The sequence below is a fragment of the Monopterus albus genome, unplaced genomic scaffold (genome assembly GCF_001952655.1).
Source record: "Monopterus albus unplaced genomic scaffold, M_albus_1.0 scaffold66.1, whole genome shotgun sequence".
Lineage (NCBI taxonomy): Eukaryota > Metazoa > Chordata > Actinopteri > Synbranchiformes > Synbranchidae > Monopterus > Monopterus albus.
Genome location: NW_018127946.1, coordinates 559,693 through 582,067, shown reverse-complemented (window position 1 = coordinate 582,067; position 22,375 = coordinate 559,693). Strand labels below are relative to the sequence as shown.

Here is a 22,375-nt window from a genome sequence, read left to right as displayed (position 1 = left end):
CCACTCATGCATCCCAATGCTACCGTCTCATTTACACCCAGTGATTTAGCCGACAACTCAATACAGTATTGCACGACTAGTTTAGTGTGTGGTTATTTTGGAGAAGCGCCCACAGGTTCAGCTTACGTAATGATGCATGAATGGCAGTTCCAGACCTTACTAGCACTACATGTACTTTAGTGGAATACTTACTTATATTTATCATCATGCCACTTTTGGACTTTTAAGTAAGTAGGTAAGTAAGACTTTGAATGTAGAACTTTCACTTGTCATGGAGCAATTTCAAATGAGGATACTGCACTTTTATTTAACTAACATGTTCTACTGTGATACTTCCTTCACCACAGGAAGTAAATGTGATTATCAGGCTGATATTTCTGTAATTGACAGTTTATCATAAACCAGAGAGTGCTGGAGACAAACACATAGCCCACACTACCCTGACCAGCAGTGGATTACTTATTCAGATCTTTTCCTTATGTAATGTGTTAATTCAATGATCTAATGATACTCCATTAAAAGAAAAATTACCGCATTCCAACCTCTTCTTAATCAGAAGTGCATACTGTCAGTATCATCAACAAAAATTCACTTATAGTGTCAAAAGTAAAAATACTCGTTCTGCAGTACAACGTCCCCTGTTACTGATATGACAATGCAACTATGTATAAAGAGCATTGTAATTTTGTTGCTGGTCATGATGGAGTTAGTTATAACTATGGTAAATACAGGGGTCATGAGATCATTCAGTTCTGAGATGATTAAAGGAACAGGAACAAAAAACTCATAATATTCTGACACATTTACATTTTTTGGGCTATGCTGAAATTTGCTGTTGTACAAAATAACGGAGACTCTTCCTTCACGAGGACATGGCACATTAAACCCTTAATAGCATTTAGAGGGAATATCATTATTAGAACTGTTAACAACTCAAAGATTTGTGAATTGTGAGAAGTGACATCAACTAGACATTTCTTTTCAGTAAGGAGTGACAAGTACCTGAGGTTTAGAAGCACTGGTTACATTTTTAACAACTTACTGTATTTCATAAGCTTAAATGTAGAATCTTAATCAGCAAAGTAACTTGTAACTGTGGCTATATATACTATAAGGATTAGTATTGCTCACAGGTGTGGACACATCTGCATCAGCTTACCAGTGTGAGTATTAAAACTTAGAGGTACCTTTAGCCACACTAGAGACAAGAGGCTGTGGGTGCACATGTCTGTCTGTTGGCCTGTCCATCATAAAGCTCATTCATTATAAAAATCTGGAATTCAGGATGAATGTATATTAACCATCATCTCTCTGTGGCTGTTTCCAGACACACAATGCTATTTAAATGAAAAGGGGTCCTTTAACATTTCAGTTTATGGCTGAGTTTACAGTCATAGGTCACTAATGTCACTGTTAATTCTTTTCCCATGTTTTGAATTCTACAGTTAGAAGGTCAACAGTCCAGATCAGACTGCTAAATAACTGAAAACAACATGGGAGTCTAAAACAAATCAAGGATGAAAAAACTGACTGCATTTCATGTCTCTACACTCAACACTGTCAGACTGCATGTTTTTTCTATTAGAGCTCCAACTAAATTTTTATTACTGATAATTCTATCTAATTTCTCGATAACTGTTTCGTCTTTAACACACAAGAAAACCCTGAACAATCCCCATCACATTATCCTGGGGCAGAAGGTCATGGCATCACGTTTCCTATTCTGTTCAACCAACAGTCAAAAACACATATTTAATTTACTATAATCTGTGACCAGGAAAAGTAACAACTACTTGCAGAACGTAGGACCAACGTATACAGTAGTGGGCAGCTTTACATATTAAATGGCTGCTAGTTAATTATTGCAGTTTTCTTTGCCACAAACCTAAAGTGACCATTACCTTAGAAAATTTACAGAAATCCACAGAAAACATGTCACTTGTTGCTCTTTTAGAATTTGCTTAAGCATAGTTGTGTTTTAACCTAAATACTAAAATGTTAATATAGGCTGTATAATTAGTTTGGGAGCTATCTGACCATAAAGCAAACTACTGGACAAATTCAGTTCTATATGCAAAGCCAGGGAAGCACCAAAGTTATTAAAGTTCATTCTTATGGGGACATGGACATGGCTACCAGATCAAGCCACCATACATCAAGTAGCTGCAATGATATTTCGCTAAAAAAGAAAAATGTCAACCTCTTGGAGTAACATCGGCAAATTAACAAAGTCAGAAGGATTCCTCCTCAGGGACCATGTATGTCAAAATCTCACAGCAATCCACCTTAAAGTTGTTGAGATATCTGAGTCTAGACCAGTGTGGTGGAGAGACCGTGTTGAGTAAAAACTTAAACTGACACTTGTGTGACCTATCATTTCCCTGCTGTGTGTAAGCGTGCACGCTATCTTCTCCCTGCCCACACCATCTGCATTTTCTGCACGTGGGCTTTGGACGACTTGGAGAAGGTGCTTTTAACCACGTTGAGAGGAGCCACCTTGCCACTAAGGTAGACTTTATTGAGACAGTTGGGAAGCCATGACTGCTCCTCTTCCTCCTGCTCCTCTACAGCTACTCCCTTTCCTTCCTTTTTAACCAGGGTACATGAGTAGGCAAAGATGAATCCTGTCATAAAGGCATCGAACCCCGCTCGGTGCGTTCCTGTGTCAGTCTTCTTCTCCTGACTCTCAGTCTTTGTTACACGGCCACTATTTTCTCTCCCTCCTTCTCCTCTTCTGCTCTCCACATCATTTGCGTTGGTTTTTGTGTCATCAGCTGTGGTAGTTGCAGAGCTGGTGATGTCAGTGTTGCCTTCACATGCTCTGTTCCCCTCACTGCCTGTGTTCACACTCTCTCCTTCATTCTGTTGGGGGTTTTCTCCACTGTCCATCTGAAGTCCACTTTCACGGCACGGCTCAGCCCTTTGCTGGTCAGCTGCTGTTTCTTCAGGACCCACCTCCATGCAGGGTATTTTGTTTTCCGGGGCACCATCAAATATATGAGAGCCTTCAGCTGCCTCTCCTCCACCTCTCTTCTTCTCCCTCTGTCTCTTCCTCTTTTTCCTCTTGTCATTCTTGCCTTTCTCATCCTGGAGAATGATAAGGTCAGTGTCATGGGATAATGGACACTGAGTGCCATTTGGACACCAACCAAACGCCTGTCACACAAACAAAAAGACAGGGTAGTTAATGAAAGTAAATACAAACATACAGTATTGTTCAAAATAATAGCAGTACAATGTGACTAACCAGAATAATCCAGGTTTTTAGTATATTTTTTATTGCTACATGGCAAACAAGTTACCAGTAGGTGCAGTAGATTCTCAGAAAGCAAACAAGACCCAGCATTCATGATATGCACGCTCTTAAGGCTGTGCAATTGGGCAATTAGTTGAAAGGGGTGTGTTAAAAAAATAGCAGTGTGGCATTCAATCAGTGAGGTCATCAATTTTGTGAAATAACAGGTGTGAATCAGGTGGCCCCTATTTAAGGATGAAGCCAGCACTTGTTGAACATGCATTTGAAAGCCTGAGGAAAATGGGTCGTTCAAGACATTGTTCAGAAGAACAGCGTACTTTGATTAAAAAGTTGATTGGAGAGGGGAAAACCTATAAAGAGGTGCAAAAAATTATAGGCTGTTCAGCTAAAATGATCTCCAATGCCTTAAAATGGAGAGCAAAACCAGAGAGACGTGGAAGAAAACGGAAGACAACCATCAAAATGGATCGAAGAATAACCAGAATGGCAAAGGCCCAGCCAATGATCAGCTCCAGGATGATCAAAGACAGTCTGGAGTTACCTGTAAGTACTGTGACAGTTAGAAGACGTCTGTGTGAAGCTAATCTATTTTCAAGAATCCCCCGCAAAGTCCCTCTGTTAAAAAAAAGGCACGTGCAGAAGAGGTTACAATTTGCCAAAGAACACATCAACTGGCCTAAAGAGAAATGGAGGAACATTTTGTGGACTGATGAGAGTAAAATTGTTCTTTTTGGGTCCAAGGGCCACAGACAGTTTGTGAGATGACCCCCAAACTCTGAATTCAAGCCACAGTACACAGTGAAGACAGTGAAGCATGGTGGTGCAAGCATCATGATATGGGCATGTTTCTCCTACTATGGTGTTGGGCCTATTTATCGCATACCAGGGATCATGGATCAGTTTGCATATGTCAAAATACTTGAAGAGGTCATGTTGCCTTATGCTGAAGAGGACATGCCCTTGAAATGGTTGTTTCAACAAGACAATGACCCCAAACACACTAGTAAACGAGCAAAGTCTTGGTTCCAAACCAACAAAATTAATGTTATGGAGTGGCCAGCCCAATCCCCGGACCTTAATCCAATCGAGAACTTGTGGGGTGATATCAAAAATGCTGTTTCTGAAGCAAAACCAAGACATGTAAATGAATTGTGGAATGTTGTTAAAGAATCATGGAGTGTAATAACAGCTGAAAGGTGCCACAAGTTGGTTGACTCCATGCCACACAGATGTGAAGCAGTTATAACAAACTGTGGTCATACAACTAAATATTAGTTTAGTGATTCACAGGATTGCTAAATCCTAGAAACAAAAACGTTTGTACAACATAGTTTTGTGTTTGTACAGTCAACGGCAGACACTGCTATTTTTTTGAACACACCCCTTTCAACTAATTGCCCAATTTCACAGCCTTAAGAGCGTGCATATCATGAATGCTGGGTCTTGTTTGCTTTCTGAGAATCTACTGCACCTACTGGTAACTTGTTTGCCATGTAGCAATAAAAAATATACTAAAAACCTGGATTATTCTGGTTAGTCACATTGTACTGCTATTATTTTGAACAATACTGTAACTATAAAGTTAGTCTACTCTGATCAATACAGAAAAATATGAGGAGCGAGTATACTTATCAGTTTAGACATGAGAATTGTACTTCTTGTTTAACTTTTCTTCAGCTTGAGAATTTTTGTAAAACTGAAATATTACACTGTGAAAAAAAGGTAGGAACTCACAGAGAAGCGCTGGCAGATGTCAGCCTGTCCCTCAGCAGAGGCTACGGCTGGACACGCTCTGTAGTCCACATAGCTGGACATGTGCCCGGCATACTGACAGAACTCCACATGAATGTGAGGTCCGACATCCCCAGAGGTAACACTACGACTGTTATCCAGCTTACTGGATGGAGGAGGAGAAGGTATCAGTGAATGCTGAAGGACAACATGATGGATTAATACAGACACTACAAATCTTTTTTTTTACTGCAATGATAAAAGCATAATTATACACCCTGTTTTCTTAATATATAAAACGATGGGCACATCATCCTGCTCTCCTCTTCACCTCAGCCCATCTATTACTTTCTTACATTGTGACATCTTCTTGAAATACATTAAAATACACAAGGGTGATCAATCTGTAGCTGACCAACAACATCTGACACCATGAAGGCATATTATTCAAAAAGGCACATTATGCCAAAATATGCAACTGCACTTATAGGTGTAGGGATAGGTGACGGCACAAGACGATGATCAACACTGGTGTGGCCTTTCCCAGGTGGAAATCCAATTAGTTGTTCCTGGATGTACCTAAGTCTAGACTGAAACATTGGGCAGACCGAGCTTTTCTGGTACGGACTTCTATACTGTGAAATGGTCTGCCACAGGATATTATATCTGCACTGAACCTGAGTTTTTAGATCACTCCTTAAAACTCACTTGTATTCACAGGCCTTTAACATCTCTGATTAATACATTTGTTTTTGAATGTGCATTTTTGCTGTTATTATTTTATTGTGTAGGTGTGATTTATCTGGTTTTATCTATTTATTATTATTATTTTCTGTTTTACTGTAAAGCACCTTGTAACTTAGGCTTAGAAAGGAGCTATTATAAATAAGTGTTGCTTACTTGCTCGATGAGGGACAGATGTTTCCAAAATGATACCGAAGTTGCCTGCTTTCTGCTGGACAGATCATTTAACCTAATAAATAAAGTTAACCTAAACCAAGTTTTTGTTTGACAGCTTTAGCTAGAACATGGCCAATGCTACGTAACCCACTATGGTCACGTGAGCCGCTGTTAGCTTTTGCTTGGTCAAGTCAGCGGCACTTGTTTTCCAAGTGCACAATTTGTCCTACATTTACAGTAAGTGCTGTGAAACAGCTGTGAGGGCTGTTTAACAGACGTATGAGAGCTTTGTTGAATGTTGCAATAAAATACAAACTTCAGTAGTTCCTGATCTACTTCAAAGGAGTGTAGTTTATGTGGACAGTCCAAATTCTGTTGTTCACAGTGGCAAGACTTGTGCCATTAATAAGTGTTGGAAGGCATCATGGCTCAATGCTTAATTTATTTTCTTTATTCATAAAGAAAACATTTTGTCACACAGACAAACATTGAGGAGCACAGCTACTTTATGTTAAAAAAAAATAGCATTCATACTACTGTCTCACTGTTTAACGATGACAAAAGTACAAACAGATGAACAGTGAACATTCATGAATGGAATGGGTCCGAATGGATCATAGTTAGGGGAGGGAGCCACAAGCGAGGGAGACAACTGCAGCCTTGTTCAGGACAGAGACAGCTGTGCGTTGCACTTTAATGGAGATGGGAAAACACACTGGACACCATATGTAAAACCAACCTTCACCTTTAAAGTCTCTTCTCTTGTAAAAGTAACCCTCAGTGTATGAAAACACTTCTAATAAAGCACAAATGTCACCTTTACCTTTGGCTTCTCTTAGTTTATTTTGGTATCTTCTCCTCATTTTGGTGTGCCAAGCAGTAATTTGTGTAGTGCACAAGTGGGAGACGAGGCTAACCGCCAAACAGAACCAGGGTTGGTCACTACACCACAGCCACATCTAAACAGGTAGCTACAAATCTAACGTGCTCGGTAGTGGATTGAAATTGCAGGCAATGCTGAAATTATTGCTTCTCTACAAGTTCATGCTCATTTAGTGGGTGTTTTGGTAATTTACTCTTACTGGCTTTTTACTTGAGGTTTTACTGCACATACAATAGCAAGCATAGGTATTGTCACCTCAAGTAATGCTTCACTTCAGCTGCCTCCCTTTCTCTCCACCGAGGGCTCTCAGCTACTGTCTATTCTGTGTGGAGAAGCTGAGCCCCTCCCTCAATCAAATACCGACAGATGTGACAGAGAGGAAAATCCACTCCTTAAACACCAAAACCATATTTTTCAATCCACTAATCTCACTTACTGCTCTCTTCAGGTACTGTTATAAAGCTCCTGGTCCTTAAAAACTGAGAACCTAAGGAACCCAAGTCAGTCACACCTGTGTGCCCATATGTTTGTTCTCATTCGCACACCTGATTTTTACTCGCATTTGTGAGTGAAATACTTGCCCTGTGCATGTTGTTCCTGGGTATATTTGAGTTTTAATTGTACTCTAAACCCATACTCACCATTTCTTATAGGCATACTCTAGATAGGAGGCAGTGAGCCGGAGCTCAAACTCAGTGACATATTTGGTATCATAGATGCCAGCAGGAAACATCTCAGACAAGTCGGCTGTGAAAGTGGCCAGGCGCTCAGGCAGATGAGCATAGAAACTCTGGTTGAGAAAAGAAAGAAAAATCAACTGCTTTTAAAAAAAAGTAAATCAGAACGTCACGAGTCTCAATATTAACTATATTGAGAACTTTTGACACAGTGTATACTCTTTTTTTTAACCACAGCTGAAGATTAAATAAGCAAAGAAATAAAAAGCTAAATTTCATAATGGTTTGAAATGAACTTCTCATTAATTTCACACATAACTAGATGCCATCAAATTTTAGAACTCTATAGATTTTAGTTTCAGTGTCTATTATTTAACAAATGTAGATAAATCTGCACAAATTTTTAGAACTAATGTAAAAAACTGGTACTCTTCTGTGAAGAAAACAAGAACTATATACAGTATAAAGAATTAAACTGAAAAGGAATCCATCTATCATCATCTACACCACTCATCCTGTAGAAGGTGGCAGGGGGCTGAAGCCAAATGAAAAGGAATGAAATTGCAAAGCAAAGACAACACTTGGTACCTGGTAAAGGAAAGTCATGTCAATGAGGCCGTTGTGGAGCACCAGGGGTTTCCTGGCACGTAGCAGTTCCGTGAATAATGTCCGGATGTGGACACCCCGGTCGTCTGATCCTCCCTTAACAAAGAAGACAGAGAGAAAAGGGTACATGTGTCATGGGGTGATGGTGTGTGCGTGATGGTAGTCTGAGGAAAAGTGAGAATTAAAAAAAAACAACTGGATCGGCAGGTTGTAATTAGTGCAGGTGTGTCGCTCTCTTAATTTGTCTCCTAACAGTTAAAGCTTTCTTCCCCAGGAGAATCCTCAAAAGGCTCATGCATGCCTTCGTCTCCAGTCGTCTTTATAATTGTAATTCTCTTAACATCGGTGTCCACCATTCCTCATTAAACCACCTCCAGCTTGTCCAGAACATGGCTGCACTATTTCTGACCCGTATTCACAAGAGGGAGCATATCACCCCCTTTTGACTTCCCTCCACTGGTCACCTGTGTCCTACAAGATACAATTTAAAATTTTCTTGCTGACTGCTATGCACCAAATAGGAGAGAGCCCTTCTTTTGTGTGTTTTTGCTTTGGTTTGTTTTTCTTGGGTTGATATTTTGGGTGGTTTGCATGTACGCTTAGTTGTAGAGTTTTTGGCACAGTCAGACTATCTCTCCTATTCTTTGGCACATTTAATTGTGTATTATTGTCTATATCTAATAGCCTACCATATGAACTCAAGAAGCTGGGGACAGTGTGAGATCTACTTTCACCCTTTCCATTGCCACCTGGAGATGCCCCGAGGCTGTGAGTGGCTGGAGGCCATCTATATGCGGCACCCGACCTAGGGCAGGACTATGCTTACCTGGACTGGACATGGACTCTTTTTAGTCTTTAGGCATCTGAGACACTTCTTTTAACTTGTTTTTAAATAGTTTGTACACTGGGTGACACATGCAACAGAGAACACAATATGCACACAGGTCAGAACATACAGTACAACAGACTGCCATGCAAGTCTCATCACCTTATCATTGCCCTTGCAGTAAGGGATTCCATGAGCATACTGCTTGTTAAAGTCAAATCCATGCTGCACCAGGAACTGGACTGACTGGGGTTCTATGATGTACTCCTCTGAACACAGCATTGTGAGGTTATACACCTGGACCAGGTATGTGTCTGCAGCCTGCAGAAAGGCAAAGAGATGAGAGACATTACACATGAGCCATTAGAAAAGTCTGCAGTGGCAAATTATCTTATGTGAAGCAGGCGTGGGAGATCATAGATACAACTCTCTGGGAGCCATCTAACTGGACTTGTTCTACCAGTACATGTTATGCTCATCTAAAACATCTAATAATGTGTTTAATATACAGTATATGGCCAGAAGTACTGGGACATCCATGACCACAAGTAATTGGACAAAACATTGTTTTGTACCTTGTAGTCCAATTTCTTGTAGCAGGCAATTCCCAGGGAGAGAATGGAGCGAGAGCGAGCTGCATGGCATATGGCTTTATATCTGTCCTCTATAGATCTGAACAACACATTACAACGAGAAACAGGGCAAACTTAGAGATACGCCACCACTAAACAACAGACAGACAAAGCATGACAATGACTCAGAAACTATAAAACTTGGGGGTTTCTGCATGACAGCATTGTAATAGTGAGAGTGTAGCTGTAAGGAACAATTACTGAGAAAGAGATTATCACCAATGTTTGTACTCACTCAGCCAACAAGGACTTCCTGTTCCCAAGACCACTCAGCTCCTGAAACAACACAGAGACTACTACTTATACACACATACACACACACTAGATGCAACTTCTATTATAGAGACATCACCATGACTGCCATGTTCCCATGGGCAAGGCCATGCCTCCTAATACATGTATGTGTATGAGCAAAGGAGGTCTATCCACACTAAACTCATCAGAATTTCCTTAATTTGCTGCCAATTTTCCAGCTGTTGGGTTTGTTAATGATACTGGATGTTTGGTTAAAATAAAAATGCAGGTTTTCATATCATAACACTTCATCTTGACAGATTATTACAATACATAATATAGACTATACACTTCGTAATTATTAAAAAGTAACAACCTTGCCCACTCTAGGCTGCCATAATACATAATTACAACAAACACTAAAGTGAAAAGATTAAATGCATGCTCCAATGTAAACAAATTAAATAAACATGAGAATATCAAAGAATTTGTGATTGCAACAATTTTCTGGGGGAGGCGACAGTGGTTCAGTGGGTAGAGCAGTCATCTCCCACCCAGAAGGTTGAAGGTTCGAATCTCCGTGCCTGCAGTCCACATGTCAAAGTGTCCTTGGGCAAGACACTGAACCCCCATGTTGCCCCCAATGGTTAGAGCCATTGGTTGAGTTGGCGCCGCAGAAGGCTGCCTCGGTTCTGTACCGGAAACAAATTCGTTGTGTGTGTAACATACTTGGCTAAATAAAGGTGATTATCTTTATCCTAAAAAAATGCAGGGGTGCCAATATTTTTGGCCATGTTTGTTAAAGTAAAATATTGTTAAGAACCTTCTTACGTGTGAAATGTTATTCCCTGTTGTTTGGTTCTGGCATTTTTGTATTAAAGCATCCAAACGCAGCGCAATAGTGTATGGTTATCCACTACTGAATCTGGTCAGAATTGTCTTAGCGCCCCTGGCAATATGGCGGCGGGTGAGACTCATTTCAGAAGGTCCAATGTTGCATCTAGTGAATCCTGAGGAATAATCACCTTTATTTACCATCTGTGGCGCCAACTCACCCGATGGCTCTAACCAACTTGGGGGTTCGGTGTCTTGCCCAAGGACACTTCGACAGTGGGATTATAATTTCCTTCACTCCGGTTGGGAGATGACTGCTCTAACCACTGACCCACAGCACCCCCCACCCCCGAGCATATGTTTGGTCAAAACTGTGATAGATTAGAGGGAAAACTGAGGGTAATTCCCATAAAGCATAAGGGACGAGTCATTTTAAATCAGGTACACACCGGTCAGACAAATACTCACACCCACTTACCGTGTCCAGTGCAAGGAACGAGCAAGTTTTAATGGCCACTACCATAGCAGGCCAAAGCTCTTTGAAATTATCACTCTGAACATCAATGACTGGAACTACCAGTGAAGGTGCCATAATTGTATCAATACAAATTAATGTAACGTTGTATAAAACTCACAACTCGTTGAAGTCTTTTCTGCACAGCTATCGACTGTTAACGTTACCTGGAATATTAACTACCTCAGCTATCTTGCAAGGGTTTTTATTATTATTATTATTATTATTATTATTAGCCGCTCTAGGCGGATGCTGCACTTGTTAATCGATATATTATCTTACTAGTTATACATTTACTTAAGCTAATTTATTTGCATTTGTTCTTGTCGACCGCTACCACCTAAGTAATAGTAAACATTTCGCCATGCGTCTAAACATGCTTCCTGGGGTCCTGTGACAACAAAACTACTAGTAGTCGGACTATTACCAGAGCGCAAATAAAAAATAATTTCTTGCTTCACGTAAAAACATTTTAACAATTAAAGAATACAAGATCTTTGTAAAAATATTTTACCTTTAAATGTTCCTTATGTGATTGTGTTTTTTTTTACCTTTAAATACAGTTTTCAAGCAGGCGTTTACAATAGGCACACATAAACAACACGTCACTCTACTCAATTATCGAGGAGAAGTGCGCCATTTTGGCTCAAACTAAGTGACGAACATTTTATTTCTAAGTATTTTACAATGTAGCTATAAAGAATAATGCTAAAAATCTTCGAGATAGCACTTTAGTTTCCACGACCTAACATTTATTGTAAATGTGACTTTTTTTTCTTGTTTTTATACCGCGTAAGTAGTTACCAATTGCAGTTGTTAACTGCAATGTTTAAAATCCCCAGCTGAGCTGTTTATTGATAGCAAAAGCTATCCTAACGCTAACTTAACGTTCGTTAAATATAGCTCGGCTGGCTGCCTAAACTGCTGCAATGGGCGGCTGCTCCGCTCCAAACTGTTCTAATTCAACCAGTATCGGCAAACAGCTGTTTAGATTCCCCAAAGACCCTGTCCGTAAAAAGAAATGGTTGGTGAACTGTCGACGTGACTTTGAACCAACTCCACACTCAAGACTCTGTCAGGTGAGCTCTCACTGAGGCGGTGTTGTGTTAAATTGGACAGTGTACTGACAAATAATGTGAAGAGTTTTATTTATTTATTTGTGTGTTTGGTTGGTTGGTAGATTGTCTTGTCGATTCCGTTTTATATTCCTTCTGCCACATTTAACTTTGTAACGCTACTCTCTATATGCACCATCATGGTCTTTGTATGTGTACATATCATTAGTTGAATTCAGTGTTCCTGCCTGTTTCTCCAAGGATCACTTTGAGCAGAGCCAGTTTGAGGAGATAGCCAGGTCTCCAGCTGGGGGGAAGAAGCTGAAGCCCAATGCCATCCCTACTCTGTTCAGTGTTGGAGACCCTCCTTATCCTGCAGTCACCACCCCATTCTTTCTGCTGCCTCTGAAACCTGAACCAGGTAACCGAGTATACTTCCACATTTCTTGTTTAATACTATCTATTACATTTCATTAGATTTGGCAGGTGAGTGTAGTTTTGGTAGTTTGCTAAACGTATAGACCATCTTACCATTACACTTTACAGATAGCCAAGCACTGTTGTGGTGGACTGAAATTTTCTGGTCAAAACATGCCTCAGAACTGTAATAACTAGTAACAATGACTTGTTGTTATTCCTTGTAGTATTTGGATTGGGGATGGATATTTTTCTTAAGCTTTAACAGCAGTGAGACAGCCAACTTTTCAGTTTGTTTTATGTGTGAGTGTTTGGGAGTGTGAATGGGTGAATGGCCAAATAGTGTGAAAGCGCTTTGAGTGTGCTGTAAGGCATAGAAAGGCGCTATACAAATATAAGACCATTTACCATTTTAACAAAATGTAACCCTGTGTGATTATTGAAAAGTTGAATGAAATTGCTTTGTGTAATAAGAATTGCACATGCTCTGCAGCTCTGTGGAACTTTTAACCTACATTAAGCTCATTGTTATGCTGTCTAACAGTGTTGCTGTTGGACTTGAATTTATCAAGTGCTCTCTTATAGGCTAAATTATGCTTACTGTGTATGTCAGCTTTGGATGTATTTCTGACCCCTAGTGGCAACAGAACTAATAATCAGAAACGGTGCATCTTTAAACAAGCAATGTTATTTTCCTGGAATTTTTTTAGTTATAACTATTTGCATCATAACATAGAGCATTCTGTTTAAAACCATGCTATAACATGAAACTACATCAAATTCCAGGAAGAAATGTTGTACTAGTTAGACTGCTTTGTGTCTCCAGGGGAGAAGGAGCTGAATTTTGGGGACCATGGCTACGCCAGACGCACCCCTCTCCCTGGCATGGAGGAGGAAGATGCAGACAGGACAGCTGAGGACCAGCGGCCATGCACGCATTGTCAGCTCCTCAAAAAACAGTTGGAGCAGGAGATGCAGCATAGTGCAAGGCTTCAGAAAGAGGTAGAATGGGTGCTGGTGTGGATACCATTACACCTAAGCTTTGATTACCACGTTATTTAATTAATGACTCCTATAATGATGTATTAACCATGCTGATTCTGATGTGGGAAACTAGAAGAATTGAAAAAGGTAATTTGAAGAGTCATACGTTGACAACTGTTTTAGCCCTAATAAACCATCTTCTTCTTTGTGTCTGTCAGGCAGAGGAGATGAAGAAACGTCTCTATCGCCTTGACCGCATTGAGAAGGGCCTCCATAACTTCCTGTACGAGGACCAGATCCGGGCCCTGTCCCTCACCAAGCACTCCCGACGTGCTGTGTGGTCTACAGAGACCATCTTGAGGGCCCGCAAGATCCGTTGTGTGGTTGGCACTAAGGGCTATGAATACCTAAGAGAGCTGGGATACCCATTGCCCTCTTACAGGACCCTATGTAATCGCCTGGAGACTAAGATCATGGTGACGACTGACATGAGCTGTGAGGAGCTGGCAGAACTAGGCCTGGGACTCATGGCCACATGTGACAGTCCCACTGAAGGTGTTGGAGACAATGATGAGGAGGAACTGATAGGTGTTTTGTCCTGATTTTGGCTGTCTGTGTGCTCTGTTGACTCTAAGAAATGTACAGAATCTTCTGTGTTAAACATCTGCAGGTTTGGTATCAAGTGAAAGAAGAGGGCCATGTTATGCTTCTGTTGACAGGGTCTGTAAGTTCATGGATTTGAAATGTCCTTGTGCTTGTGATCTATACCACTAAGATGTGGCTTCGCTTTATGACATGCTGGGGCTTGCAATTAGTGTGGGTTTGTGCTTGTGGTGTTTCTTCCTATGAAGATGCTGAGCTCCAGTATGACTTTGAACAGAGTCTGCTGAATTTGCTGGTTCTGTTCAAGTGTCCCACAGCTGAATTAATGGCTCCTTCACTGATTGTGTTTATATGCACTGTAAAGCCCTAGTTTTATTTTGTGTATTCAAATGTACTGAGAGAACAGAAGCTCATATTTTGGGTAAAGTAGCTTGAGTATTCTGATATTATGAGGACTCTTCTGGCATGTAAACATGTTACAGTACAGTATATTGTTCTTTGTATATTATGCAAGCTTTATTTTTTGGTCAAATTTACCAAAATATGTATCAGTTGATGGTGGGTGTAAAGGAGTAGCATACATGCTGGGATAAAAGTAAGTGTCTGGCATTATGTTTGCTTTTAAAACCTAAGTGGGTTTTGGTCTCGCACTATACTGTCAACAAAGTAAGGGTTGATTTCCTTAATTAATTCCTTTTTGATTGCAAAACTGAAATCTTTGTTTTTCCTAATCCCCCAGCCACAGATTATAGGATGTGTTAGGGGCCACACTTTTAGAGCTGTGTTCAGTCAGTGAAATAGAAGTAAATGCTGTACTTTTGGTAACTCGACACCAGATAGATTTATAATTTCATTTGACTTTGCTGTTTCTTGAAGCATTCACATTTGCAGTGCAGCTCTAGTTAATCGTGAAGTGCATCAAATAAGCTTAGGCTAATCAAGTAAGTCACATGATTATAGAGGTATTGTAGCAGCAGTATTATCTGCAAATGTGTGTGGAGAGTCTTTGTGCAATCTGTAAATATGTAGTCTAAGTTGTAAATGTGTACTGAGATTTGTGTGTGCACAAATCTGTAGAAACAAATGGGATGTGTATATATAAAACAGTCTAGATATAATCAGGAAATGTGTGCGCAGTATTAAAAAAAACAAATTTCCATAACAAAATGGTTTCCTCAGTCTAAAGTCAGTATTTATTGTGCCCCCCCTTGCACTTAGCACAGCTTGAATTCCTCTAGGAAACTGTCTTGACACTATGACAGACCCTCCACCATGTTTCACTGAAGGCTGCTACCACCTCTCCCCAACTCTTCTTCACACATACTGTTGACGACTGGGATCAAGTATTTCAAACCTCCATTCATCACTCAATGAGGCTCTTTTCCACTAATCTTCACTCCAGTCTTTGCAAGCTTTTGCGTATCTCAGCCTTTTCTCCCTGTCCCCCTTCTGAAAAATTGGTTTCTTGGTTGCTGTCCTTCCACAAAGGCTGTTCCTGATCAAGTGTCTTTGGACTGGATCAACCTGGCATCAAGATGAAGCTGTCAGATGCTGAGCCAAGTCCTTGCTGGATTTCCTCCGGTCTCTCAGAGAAGACACTCTCAGAAACTTCTCATCAGACGTTGACAGTTTTCTTGGTCTTCCATTCCTGTTTTTGTCCTCAACCCATCCAGAGGCTTTGGATTTATTTAGAATAGCTTGAATACCATATATGGGCAGTGTGGTGGTTAGTGCCGTTGCCTCACAGCGAGAAGGTTGTGGGTTTGTGACCTTTCTGTGTGGAGTTTGCATGTTCTCCCTGTGCTTGCGTGGGTTCTCTCTGGGTACTCCAGCTTCCTCCCACAGTCCAAAGACACACAGCTTAGCTTGACTGGTGTCTCTAAATTGCTCATAGGAGTGACTGTGTGTGTGTGTGAGTGGTTGTTCGTCTGCATGTTGGCCCTGCAATGAACGGGCGACCTGTCCAGGGTGTACCTAAGATACAGTCATAAATCTCCACACACATTTGAATATATTGCCCCAATAACACCCCCTACATGACATCTAATATCCAAAATAGTGGCACTGTAAGAAAATAAAAAAACTACCTGTATTTGTGTGCGTATGCACACATGCACACAATTGTGTGTGAAAGAGTTTTCCTACATCTACACTCGTAGTGCGTGCATTGTACACCTGCACTGCATAACAGTTCCTGCATATCACAGCATTGTTACTGTCATTACAGTGGTTAGATTAGAGTTGAAATTACAATTTATGGATTAATAGTAAAATATTATCAGGGGATGTTTGTAGCTTCTGTCAAAGTTATCTTTGCCCTGAATTAAACAAAGAATACAGTTGTTTTTTTTTTGGCTCACTTTGGACTTTGAGCAAATCTTTCACATGCAAGATTAGATATTTGCTTTGCAGCTGTCCTGTTACCCAAGTTGAACTGTAATGTAAATACATTAAGGGTCAAAGATAAATACGACAAGCAACAGGTTAGTGAAGGCGATTCAACGCATTTAACTGCTGTACAGTTAAATGCATTGGTTTCTTGTGTTGTATAGAAGTGGAACCACTGGTCTGTTTGTCAGAGTAGCTTTCACCCCTACACAGTCCAAGGCCTGATGCACACAGAGTAATGCCAACAAGTACACAAGTACAAAAGACTAAAGAAAACAGACAACCACCAACGCACAATGATAATGTTACATGATGCTTGTAGGTGTGATTGCACTGGTGATTTAGATACTTTTAAATTAAACTTCTTGGACACCATTAGCCTACTCCAATATTTTAATTTGACCTGATAAAAATAACACACCAAGTACATATTATTATACTGTACACACTGTCTCTCCCCCTCTCTCTCTCTGTTTGATTTGGGGGAAGTGATTAGTCAACCCCCACAGGCTTTAAAAACAACAGGGGTTTACTGCCTGTTTATGTTAGTCACAGGACAGAGAGAGAGAACAGAGGTAGGTTTGTTTTTGGCCTCAAATTTGCACTGTGCAAAAACTGCATCTTATTTTGAAGAGCAATGTCATGCTGTGTTATTATTATTATTATTTCTAAGCTATTCTGCATTGTTTTCATCAGATTGTGTTTAAAGCTTTTTTATTTTCAAAATAATTAATTAGAAGGGTTGTTGATGCACTGAATTTATTAAGTTTATGGGACACACTAATGCTGTTTCTGTCATGTTGGCTGTGAGGTTGTCTTTCAGTCTTACAAGCAGTGATTTACTGAGATCGAATTTGCTATTTAATACCTAAACTTGACCTAATTAAGTACCTTTAATAAATCAACTGGTAAAAGATGCACAGTGATCAAGCCAAATCTGATCTAGACCCTGTTTGTACAGACTGTACTGTTTGTTGCTGTAAATATCTCTTTGTCTCTGTGAATCCCTGTTTGCCTATCCTGACATTCTTCTGTCTCTTAGTTGTTTACCTCATTATAAACTTGGTTTGCTAATTATCTACATGCGTTATGAGAGACACAAAGACTGATTATGTTTTAAATTATTTTAGACGCAGGCTGAGCGGCCAGTTGGTTCAGAGCAGGAGAAACCTGCCAAAAACTCAATGTGCTGTTTGCCCAGATCGATTGCACATGATGCTTTGTACTATAGCCTACAGACTACAGTTATATCATTTGAACAGTCCTTATTTACAGTTTAGAGACTTTAGAAAAAGTTGGTTAAGATCTTTAATAATTTTATTCACTTCATAGCATGTCTTTCTTTAATCACACTTAAAATTTAGGGTTTATTATATGGATTTTTTTTAAATAATTGTTTTGGTTCACTGATGTAAAAAATAAATAAATGAAATGCTGCAGACTCTTTGTCTGGTCAAAATAACAACTGTTATCACACATTGTTTGTCCTCAGGCAGATCTAGACTAGGCAGCCTGGGAAGGACAATGTCCTCCATCTTGTTGCTGTGGCTATGTGTGACTTTGCCAGGTCTGCTGTGGGCGTCACATGCCACCCTCTTTTTGGAGGGGGACAATGATGCCTCCAGGATCTGCAAGCCCGCCCCCAAGTGGGAAATAAAGGGACAGGCACCCATGAAAGAGGTTCTGGGAAATGTGGTCGTGGTGGCGCTACTAAAGGCCAGCTGACAATTCTGTCTCATTCAGGCCTACGGGTAAAAAAGAAAACACACACTTCATGGAACTCTGTTGTAGTTTAAGAGGCATATATCAATGATATAGACAGTATGAAAATCCAGAGTGCAGGTTCAAGAGTGTCTGCTGTGACAAAGGTCTACTTAGACCATCAAATTAATCAGTGTTATAAGGTTTACTATATGCTTAGATGAATGGGTTTACTTTTTAGTGAGCCATTTGGTTGAGGGGGCTAAAGTTTTTACTAATAATTGTTGTCAAGTTTACAGTACTTGTCAACTGACATTTGACTGTGCGCATGCATCCAGAGTTAAACCTATCTCCTTAGCTTTTCAGAAGGAGAAGAGGGTCTGGAAGGGTAAAAACCAAAACAAGACAAAACAAAACAAAAAGTTAAAAATCATATGTTGAGAACAGTGCTGAAAGATGTGCCAGCATCTATGATAAACAAATAAAGGCACTGTTTATTACAACAGAATTAATAAACTTTTATCTTCATGGCTATTTCACAACCAAAGCCTTTAAAACAATACAACCATACAAAAGCTTGGTTAATAAACATCTGGATAAAGAAAAAGGATGTGGTAAACTAAATATCCATAATCAGAGGTGGAAAGTACTTAAGTTCATTTACAGTACCGTACAATTTTGAGCTGTCTGTACTTTAACTGAGTATTTTCATTTTCCACTACTTTATACTTTGACTTCACTACATTTCAAAATAAAATTTTGTACTTTGTACTCACTACATTTATTTGATACCTTTAGTTACTAGTTACTTTTCAGAAAGAGGTTAATAAAACAAAATACAGTATAATCACAAGATTTACTGATCCTTGGTATAAAATTCACAAGCTACCCAGCAGTACTTCAAATTCTAAGCATATAAGGTAGTTAAAATTAGCTGTACCTTTACAAACTGCAACATTAAATGGGATGTGCACAATAATACATCAGCAATTATAATTGAATACTATGATGTACATCAGTGTAAGCTGTGCCGTTTTGCATAATGCATGCATTTGCCTCCACTTTTGGTACTTTAAGTATATTTTATGATAATACTTTGCACTTTTACTTAAGTAACATTTTGCATGCAGGACTTTTGCTTGTAAAAGATAATTGTACACAGCTTTCTCTCCTTCTCTGTCTGCTCCCCTGTAGCATGCGAGGCCTGCGTGAGAAACTGAAGCTCAGCAACCTGACAGATGTGTCTTTCATGATAGTGAACGAGCAAGATGTTCTTTCCAGAGCAACTTACTATCAGCTGGAGAGAAGCGCGCCCCCTGGTGTTCCTGTGTACCAGCAGGATCACCTTCAAAATGACGTGTGGGAGGCTCTGGATGGCGACAAAGACGACTTCCTGATTTATGATAGGTAAAGCCACATTTAGATTATTTTAACAAGAGCAGGTTTTATACAAAAACAAGCCAGAATGCAAACATAAAATGCATCAAATATTAGTTGCTGCACTAGTTCTTTAGGTTATAATGTTACAAATTTTGACTTTGTTTCCCATTAATATTTCATTTTCTAGATGATAAGATTTATTTCCCTCCTGGGGAAGATGCTGATTTTAAAAGCACAGTTCTGACTCACCCCCAGTAGGAGATACAAAAAAGAATATACTTTGAAGCAGCCTGGCATGGTGTTTGACCTAAGACCCGCATAATAACATAACTACTGTATCATCTGTGTTTATATAACATTGTGAAACTGTGCAAGGAACCAGTAAAATTATAGTGACTGTCATCTACATATGAATTCTTTCACCCTTTCCCCTTTTTTTCCAGGTGTGGTCTCCTCACCTATCACATAGTGATGCCGTACAGTTTCCTACACTACCCCTATGTAGAAGGTGCAATCAGAGCCACTTATCACAAAAATATCTGCAATTGCTCTGTGAGTAACCTCAAGAATGCACACGCACAACAAGTGATTCTGAATAGAGTTTCAGTTTACAATGAAATACTCACTCAATCAAAAAATAAATACAGTGCCATGCCCCCTTTGAATTAAAGGTACACAATATTTTATACTAACAATAGATCAAATTAATGTGTGTAATGTGAAAGTGAGTTCTCATAGTTACAAACCTACAGAGAATTATCACCGCAGCTCTACCATTGCACACTACCTGTCCATCAAACAGTAGCCGGGCAATGCTAGCAACTAGATAGTGAACAGACACTTGTAATAGCAACTTGTCTATGTTTTTAACTTGTTGTGCTGTCCTCAAGTGGCCAAAACAATATTATACAATTCTAAGAGGTATTTCATCTTTCCCAGGCTAATTCTACTTTATCGAGTGGCATGGAAATCAGCAATGAGACAGTATCGGTAAATGGCACGCAAGCAACTACATTATCTACAATTCAGCTGGGCACTGATGGTCCACAGGAGGGAGACAAAGCACCGGGGAGTCATCATCATGTCCATCATCCTCATCATCCTCACCATCATCCCCACTATCATACCAGTCACAGCAACCAGTCCCAACATCAGCAGGATAAAAGTCATAAAAGTCATCCCCACTACCACCATCATGATGATGAGCATCATCAGCATAGATAATTAGGCTGAAAGTTACATTACTAGGGATTTTACTCTTCACTTTCATCCTTAGTTAGTGAGAATCTGAGTGCATGTATTTTATTTTTGGGAAAGTGTTTTAATTCGGAGGGCAGTTGAATCTGTTTTGAACAGTAATACGATTGTGGCTCCTCTGCTAGTATTTCCACACCTCACTCCGCTGTGTGGATAAAGTAGCCGGTTCTGCCCTGTCTTCTCTCATTAGTGAAGTCTGCAGTGGAAAACCTGCCTGCAGGCAGCTGTAGATCGATGTGTGTGGAGAAGTGGGGAGAACAGACTGTTGCTGTCATTCACTCAGAGCCAGAGAATGGTGTGTACTGCTGCTGAGCAAACCTCAGCCAAGTTACTGTCTAAAGTGGATTCTACTACTTCAGCTGCTACTTCCATTAATCCCTTTACCTGCCAGACAAAACCCCGAGGTGAGCTGCTGTGCTGTTCAGAACACAACAACATCTTTTATTCACATAGATATGTTCAAGACATTTGGAAAGTGATCTGAGGATTGATATACTAATTTAGACTAATTATTCAATGCAATACATCACTCAAGGAATGCAGTAGTTCAGTGTACAATTTCTACAGGACAGTGTTTTTCATTTTGTATAGAAGAACAAAGAAGATGTGGATGTAGTTTACTTCAATGTAATAAGCTGTAATACATAATTAACCCACACTTTGAATGATTTTTGTATTTTTTCTGTGTCACTTTTTCTTATTTTTATGAACTACATGAATGTAGAATGAACTTTTAGGTAGTAATTAGTACAATTTTATTTCTAAAAATATTTATGTCTGTCTGACCATATACTATAGATAGATAGATAGATAGATAGATAGATAGATAGATAGATAGATGATGGGAAGGGATAAAACAACAACCATTGGAAGCAACAGAATGAAGATAAGGTCACTTTCTCAAAGCTGTCATGTCCATATTGAAAACATGTGTTGTATACAGTAGATGTTTAAATTTAACATGAGTGTTTTAAGTCTCCATCTAGTCTTGGTTACGATTGGCAAAATATTAATGTGTAACAAATTGAAAGTTCACTATTAAGATAATGGTAGTGATCATTATCCACAAGTCCCTGGATGGAGGGTCTCTAAATAGTGATCTAAAATTCCTGGTCATTTTCATACAGATTCTTGGCTGGTTGTACAAGCCTGGCTTTGTCTAGGCTTTTCCTGTGTAAATCCTTGTGACGAGGTTACAGGAGCGAGATAAAGCACCTAGCTGTGTCCAAGCAGCATGTTCCCTCTACCAATTCAGTAATTACACTTGGATAGAAAAATATCTATTGAAGCTTCTCCTTTTAAACCACTTTGCACATCTGATATTGTTCACTGTGAACTGAAGATAAAGATTTATGCTACAAATTGGTTGGTAAACTGTGTTTAATAGACTCTGAAATCAGGAGACTGACAGGACTTGATCTCATGAGCATGTTATTTCCTGAAAGAAACAAAAGAACAGGTGAAACAATATCATGTTCTGGCATGTAGAGAAGTATA

At 39.6% G+C, this 22,375-nt stretch overlaps 3 protein-coding genes across 3 annotated transcripts; 2 read left to right on the top strand and 1 right to left on the bottom strand.

Annotated features, from left to right (window-relative positions):
• Positions 1–1,134: 1,134 nt before the first annotated feature.
• On the bottom strand, positions 1,135–11,547 carry toe1 (target of EGR1, exonuclease). The gene is made up of 8 exons (XM_020604590.1): positions 11,058–11,547; positions 9,747–9,787; positions 9,455–9,551; positions 9,042–9,200; positions 8,036–8,149; positions 7,412–7,560; positions 4,991–5,153; positions 1,135–3,156 (listed from the first exon to the last, which is right to left on the bottom strand). Exons 1-8 carry the CDS (start codon positions 11,169–11,171, stop codon positions 2,404–2,406), a joined length of 1,590 nt encoding a protein of 529 aa, XP_020460246.1. The 5' UTR covers positions 11,172–11,547; the 3' UTR covers positions 1,135–2,403.
• A 117-nt stretch (positions 11,548–11,664) lies between these two features.
• LOC109962607 (THAP domain-containing protein 1) lies at positions 11,665–15,852 on the top strand. Its single transcript, XM_020604477.1, has 4 exons — positions 11,665–12,172; positions 12,410–12,569; positions 13,392–13,567; positions 13,768–15,852. Exons 1-4 carry the CDS (start codon positions 12,023–12,025, stop codon positions 14,149–14,151), a joined length of 870 nt encoding a protein of 289 aa, XP_020460133.1. The 5' UTR covers positions 11,665–12,022; the 3' UTR covers positions 14,152–15,852.
• Positions 15,853–17,103: 1,251 nt separating this feature from the next.
• Positions 17,104–20,849, top strand: selenop2 (selenoprotein P2). The gene is made up of 5 exons (XM_020604527.1): positions 17,104–17,115; positions 18,033–18,291; positions 19,436–19,648; positions 20,065–20,206; positions 20,628–20,849. The coding sequence occupies exons 2-5, from the start codon at positions 18,065–18,067 to the stop codon at positions 20,847–20,849; spliced, it is 804 nt and encodes a 267-aa protein (XP_020460183.1). The 5' UTR covers positions 17,104–17,115; positions 18,033–18,064.
• The last annotated feature ends 1,526 nt before the right edge of the window (positions 20,850–22,375 follow it).

What these genes read in the sequence shown, in the direction of transcription:
- toe1 (XM_020604590.1), bottom strand. Translation starts at nt 11,171, where the DNA reads ATGGCACCTTCACTGGTAGTTCCAGTCATTGATGTTCAGAGTGATAAT. An exon ending in ACATGACTTTCCTTTACCAG is followed by an intron (nt 7,561 to 8,035) that starts GTACCAAGTGTT and finishes TTTCTCAACCAG; the next exon opens with AGTTTCTATGCTCATCTGCC. An exon ending in GAGTATGCCTATAAGAAATG is followed by an intron (nt 5,154 to 7,411) that starts GTGAGTATGGGT and finishes TCCTCCATCCAG; the next exon opens with TAAGCTGGATAACAGTCGTA.
- LOC109962607 (XM_020604477.1), top strand. Translation starts at nt 12,023, where the DNA reads ATGGGCGGCTGCTCCGCTCCAAACTGTTCTAATTCAACCAGTATCGGC. An exon ending in CACACTCAAGACTCTGTCAG is followed by an intron (nt 12,173 to 12,409) that starts GTGAGCTCTCAC and finishes TGTTTCTCCAAG; the next exon opens with GATCACTTTGAGCAGAGCCA. An exon ending in GCCTCTGAAACCTGAACCAG is followed by an intron (nt 12,570 to 13,391) that starts GTAACCGAGTAT and finishes TTGTGTCTCCAG; the next exon opens with GGGAGAAGGAGCTGAATTTT.